Below are 6,081 nucleotides of genomic sequence, written 5' to 3' on the forward strand. Positions count from 1 at the left end.
TAAACAAATTCAAATTTTTCATAACATAAATATTAATTCTAATAATAAATACAAATTATTATAATAAATAAATGTTTTCAATATTGATAAAGTCATTTTCTAAATAATAAAAATTCTTTTGAAAGCCTTTGTGCTTGTTTATAACACCGATAAAAGGAATTCTTCTTTTAATAAATCTAATTTTTCTTTCTAAGCTAGATTCATCTGCTATGTTTCTGGTTTCTTTTGCTGTTGTTTGAGTATAAAAGATTTGACCAGTTGATCCATTGAAGACAACTTTAGACCTTAGTGTCATTCTGTAAATATTTTTTATTGGCATAATAACTTCACCCTGATATTCTATCAAGCATAGTACTATGTGGTTGACCAACGCTTGCATGCTAACTTCTGCAGCATAGTCATTCCATAAGGTACATTCTAGACAGTTCTTTTGCTTTGCGTACAATATTATAATATGGATATAAGTTGCAGACTTTATTTATGGTATTGTTTCTTAGACACTGATAGTCAGACTTGCTCATATTGTTATAATAATATGAGTGCTAAGACTTCATGGGGAGTATTTTGATCATGTTCATATGTTTGAATTTTTGACAAATTTCTAACTACCAAAGCGTATTTTCTTTTTTCCTTCTTTAAAAAGTATGAAACTACTAGCATATAACACTGGAAGAGTTTACTAATTCAAGTTCTGCAGTTTAGATTTATCTGATGATTCCTCAAATGATTTAACTGGCTTGCTAAGAGATGAGTTAAATGTTTTTTCTGTATTGCATAAACAAATGTTTTGTTTTGGAAGAATGAAGTCTTTACAAAGTCAGGCTAAATTTATCTGTACAAATTTATCATTGAATCTTGCACTTGCACCCCATTGTTGATTGTATTTGAAAACGAATTTTCGAGAATTAATCAATTAAATTTAGTTACAAGTTGTTCAGAAAAAAAATTATAAACTAGCAGTTTATCTTGTCTTATATGTATGGATAATTTGGTTTCTCTTATAAATAATGAAAATGAATTTGATTTCTACTAATGTTTGACATAGTACCAATAATCTAAAGCACTATGAAGCGGCCAAAAGTGGCCATAAGTGGAATTTTTTTAATACACCATTTTCATTAATTTTTTTTACAACTTATTAGAAAAAATATCAAATAATAAGAAAAATATATTTTGGTTCTCTCGTGGCTACTATCCTAGTCAGAGAAGCATTAAAAAAAGTTCACTAAAAATCCCGAACTTTTTATATTTTTCTAATTTTTATTTTTTTTTACTCATTTAAATGATTTTTTTATTTTTTTTTTATCTTAAAGTTTTATTTCTCTTGAAATCTTATGTAATGTTTTTGGTGATTCTGTGGGTCTATTAAATAAAATGTTAAAATAAATTTGAGGAGAGAAAAGGAAACTAATTTTTTTTAGGAAAAAAGCTACTATTTTTGCTCATGTTTAATTGAATCAAAAACAACCATCCAAACTTATGCTTTTTAGCTCAAGGTGAAATTTATGTCGATAAACTTTTAAATGAAAATGATTAGTTCTCTTAAAAACATTCAAAAAACAGGTTTTCGCTGATTTCTTTTGAAATCTTTTGCAATATTTTTGTAGATTCTGTTGGTTTTTCATGAAAATGATTAATTCTCTTAAAAATATTTAAAAAACAAGTTTTCCCTGATTTCTTTTGGAATCTTCTATATATTAATATGGTAATGAATAGTGCGCATAGTTACGCCTAATGTTTGTGTTGTTAATGACGATTCTGTATTCTGTAAAATACACAATTTTTTAGTTTTTAAGTAGTTTCTAGACTTTTGAATGCGCGGTTATATATTCCATACGGTCTTTCGCAAGCAAGCAAATTTGAGCTGATATATTATTATTTTCGAAATGAATTGATGTTGTTCAATAAAAATAAAAAAATAAAAAAATCATCTAAATGATTTAGATGATTTTTTTATTTTTTATCATAAAGCTTTATTCAGGCATTCTTTTATCTTTTTCAAAAGTAAAAAGCTTAAAATATTGAATATAGCTTTTGCCAAATAAGTAAATAAAATATTAGGTAAAAAATTTAAATTTTCCGATAAATATTGTTTTTGAAAATAATCTCAAAAGTTCCGCAGAGTTTCACCCTGAAATGACTTTTTTATCCTAGGGGATGTTATCATGGATGACTAAAAAAAAAATCAGCTGCCCCAAATTGCCCGAAATGGATTTATGGGTATAAGTATAAAAAATAAAAATCTGTGTAAATAATTTACCCCACTCCACCCCACCCCACCCCCACAATGAGGGGTTGTAAATTGTACGTGGTCATTACTTCTGAACGCCAAAAGAAAAACTGTCTTCCCTCTCAAAGGGTTGGAGGGGGCCGTTATTTGGGTTCTTTATGTTCCCAAGCTCCAATAACCGTAATATTTTGTAACACATCCTCATTTGACAAATAAAAAATTTGGGAGTTCACATCATGCCTGAAAAAATGTTTCATCCGTATTTCTTGAATCTTGAATACAGATGTTGTTAACATGATGTGATTATATTATGTTAAATGTTACATAATGTGTAATGGTTTATAACTAAAATGGATAATTGTTGTTAATGTGTTTGTACGGTTTTGTGTGTAATTGCTAATTTGTTTATATTTAAGCATGTTTATGTGGGTTTTAATAGTAATTTTGGCTGTATGTAGTTTAATATAAATCATGATAAGAATTTGTAAGAGACAATTTCTTGTTGAGTTAAAACAAGAAAAATTTTATTCATAACATTATTGTGTTTATGTGAAAAACTAAACATGAGAAGGATTGATGTATTGTATAAAATCAAGGAAGTTGGAATTAATAATCCCAACTTGTGCTCTGTGGTTGAGGAAGAAGTGAAGAATAATATGAATGTTCATAACTTTAAAGATTTAAAAGGGAAGATTAAAACATTTGTTACCAAGCTCAAGATCAAATATGAAAAGCACGGAAGAACCTTCTCTCGACTTGAGGAACGCGAGAAAGAATGGCTGGCGTTTGAACTGTACCCAAAACCTGCTCCTCCCACATTAAGACCAGGAAGACCAGCTACACGATGAACTGATAGTTCGGAGAGAACTAAAAAAAGAAAGGTATTCAGGTATATTAAAATCTATATGCTACATTTTTGGTTGCTAATTTTATTTAAATGAGTACATGAGTTTGATTGGTGACCATTGTACTGAAGAACTTGCCTGTGCTGCTGCGTTGAGGGCTAAATTAAGCCCAGGAAAGACCGACTTTTCAAAAGTTATTAAACATTCTGTTAAAAATCCAGCTCTAGCCAGGAAAATTATTGAAAATACAAAAATGAATCCAATAATGATGAAAGCAGAAGAGGCCCTTGCATTAAAGATAATTTGCGATCTCAGTGATTCACAATATCAAGTTGTTAGAAACTCTTCACTGAAACAGAATGCAGAGATATACCCTTCAGTCAAAGTAATATTTGATACAAAATCCAAATGTTATCCAGAAAATTTGGAAATTTTAGAAACATCTGCCAAATGTTATGTTCAGTCAATGGTAAACCACACTTTATCAAGAGTTATAAACATATCTAATACAGAGTGTCTAAATGGATCGGAAACAACTGGAAAATTCTATATGAAAGCTGGAATGGATGGAGCCTTATCTCAAAGTGTATACAATCAAAGGTTTGATGACACAGATCTTTCAACAGGAGTTGAAAACAAAAAATTCTTGTTTCAAACTGCAATTGTTCCATTGAAACTGGAAATAAGGGCCATCACTGCATGGTCAAACCCAATGCCTTCAAGCCCCCACTTTTGCAGGCCTCTTCACCTGCAATACCAAAATAAAACAACAGAGTCAACAAGAGCTGAAGAATTAGATGTTAGGAAGCAAATAGAAAGTCTTCAAGATTTTGAACTTGAAATCCCCTTCTGTAACCAGAAAGCAAAAATAAAAATAAAAATTGAGATGACCATGTTGGACGGCAAGGCAGTGAATGCTATAACAGATACTAACTCAACTCAATCTCGCAATGTTTGTTCTGCCAAACCTAGTGAAATGAACAAGCTGGATATAATTAGAGAAAAAGTTTGCAATAAGCAAGCTATAGCTTTAGGATTATCCACAATGCACTGTTGGATACGAATTTTTGAATTCATTCTACACTTCGGATATAAAATGGATATTAAAATATACCAGTCCCGATCTCCAGAAGATAAATTATCTGTAAAATCTTAAAAAATCAAAAGAAAGTTTAGAGAGGTGTTAAGCTTAGCGGTTGATACCTCCTAAGCATGGATTTGGAAATACTAATACAGGAAACACTGCAAGGAGGGGATTTCTAGCAGCAGAATCTTTCTCTGAAATAACAGGAATTAGTTTGAACATCATTTTAAGACTAAGAAACATATTGAATGCCGTTTGCAGTGGATTCCACCTGAACTTGGATGCTTTTAAAGCATACTGTTATAAAACTTCAGAGCTGATAGTGGAAACCTATCCTTGGTACATTATGCCACCTACACTTCATAATTTTCTGGAACATGGATTTTTAATTGCTGAGCATTTGAATCTTCCCATTGGAGCTTATTCGGAGGAGGCTCAGGAAGCAATTGAAAAAAAATTGCATTGAAAATTCAAGGGAGGAGGGGGAGGGAAGAGGGGGGTAATGGGAGGGGTCTACGACATGAAAAGTTTTTAATTGCCCACTTTTTAATTTTTTGACCATTTCGCTTCACTGTGTAAAGTAAAAAAAAAAAAAATTTATCAATATAACTCAGATAGGTTTTTAATTGTTCATCTTGAAATAATGTTCTACTTTTAAAAATGCAAGCAAAAATTCAATGGTTCAATTTGTCTACTAAAAATATTGAATACACAAAATTTTTGTAAATTTTTTGCCCATGATTCAAATTTAATATCCAAATTTGTTACAAATTAATGTAAATATAAAAATAGTATGACATGTAAGAGCAGCTAAATTAATAATATTTTGAAAATATACTTGTATATGCTCGAAAAAATATATATGATATAACAAGGTATAGCAAGATTAATAAACAGTGCAGTGTTGCACGTGGATATAACTTACAGGGATGAGGTTATTGCATATTGCCCCACCCCTGTTAATAAACTCAAATCTTAACAAAGAGCTTCTTGTGTGATCTTGGCGATGCACACTAAAACAATTAACAGGAACACTACCTATTTTAATTTTTATTTCTAGGCTTATTTGTATTAATTATTAGGCCAAACAACTTTTAAAAAAATTCTCGGGGTTCATTTACTTTGGGAAACAATAACTTAAAAACGACTCAGGGGCCGCAACCCAAATCACCAACTTGCTTAAGTGTGACCTCGCCTTTAATAATAACTAGTGTAATAAGTAAGAAATCCTAAAAATATAAAATTTAATAATTTTGAAATATTTTTAGATCATCTTTACGGAGTTCTTTAGCCGAATTAAAACTTGCTCAGAGTTTGCGCAAAATAAACAAAGACATGTCACCAGCTGATGAAGCTTCTCCTCAACCAACTCATATATAATTTCAGAAATGGAATTTACTCAACAAACTAATTGTTTCACTTTAATTTTCTAATTTTGTTTATTTTTTTTTATCCTCATTTGTAGATTTTTTATAATTTGTTTTATCTTGTACAATTTGTAATGGTTGTAAATTTTTTATTTATTTATAATTAAATAAACATCTTAGTTTATTTACAATATTATGACACTTTATTTGAGCTGCAATACTTACATAATGCGAGACTTCACATATACCTGACTTGTTTAGTAAACTGGATATTATATTTAAAAACTAAAGAAATTAAACAAGATGGATTATTTAAATTAATTTATTATTTTAACTTTAATGTGTTTCTGGAAAAAAAAAACGTATTCTCTTAGGCAATAAACAATAAGTTTGTTTAGAAAAATGCAAGAGAGGTCTTAAGGATATTTTAGTTCTGTTATTAAAATATAAAAACACGATAACATTTTATTAAAAAAAATAAATTAAAATCTCAAAAAATAAAACAAATGTTAAATAAACTTTTATTAAAAAACAAACAAGTATTAAAAAAACTAG

At 29.5% G+C, this 6,081-nt stretch overlaps 1 protein-coding gene across 1 annotated transcript in view; it reads left to right on the forward strand.

Moving 5' to 3' along the window:
- The window catches only part of LOC100204245 (Golgi-associated PDZ and coiled-coil motif-containing protein), a 30,404-nt gene extending 24,687 nt beyond the window's left edge, over positions 1-5,717 (forward strand). The window contains exon 7 of the mRNA XM_065792480.1: positions 5,428-5,717. Coding sequence (XP_065648552.1) covers positions 5,428-5,539 — 112 coding nt within the window. The 3' untranslated portion in view covers positions 5,540-5,717. The remainder of the gene's footprint in view (positions 1-5,427) is intronic.
- The last annotated feature ends 364 nt before the right edge of the window (positions 5,718-6,081 follow it).

Source organism: Hydra vulgaris, chromosome 03 (genome assembly GCF_038396675.1).
Source record: "Hydra vulgaris chromosome 03, alternate assembly HydraT2T_AEP".
In the NCBI taxonomy this organism is placed as follows: domain Eukaryota; kingdom Metazoa; phylum Cnidaria; class Hydrozoa; order Anthoathecata; family Hydridae; genus Hydra; species Hydra vulgaris.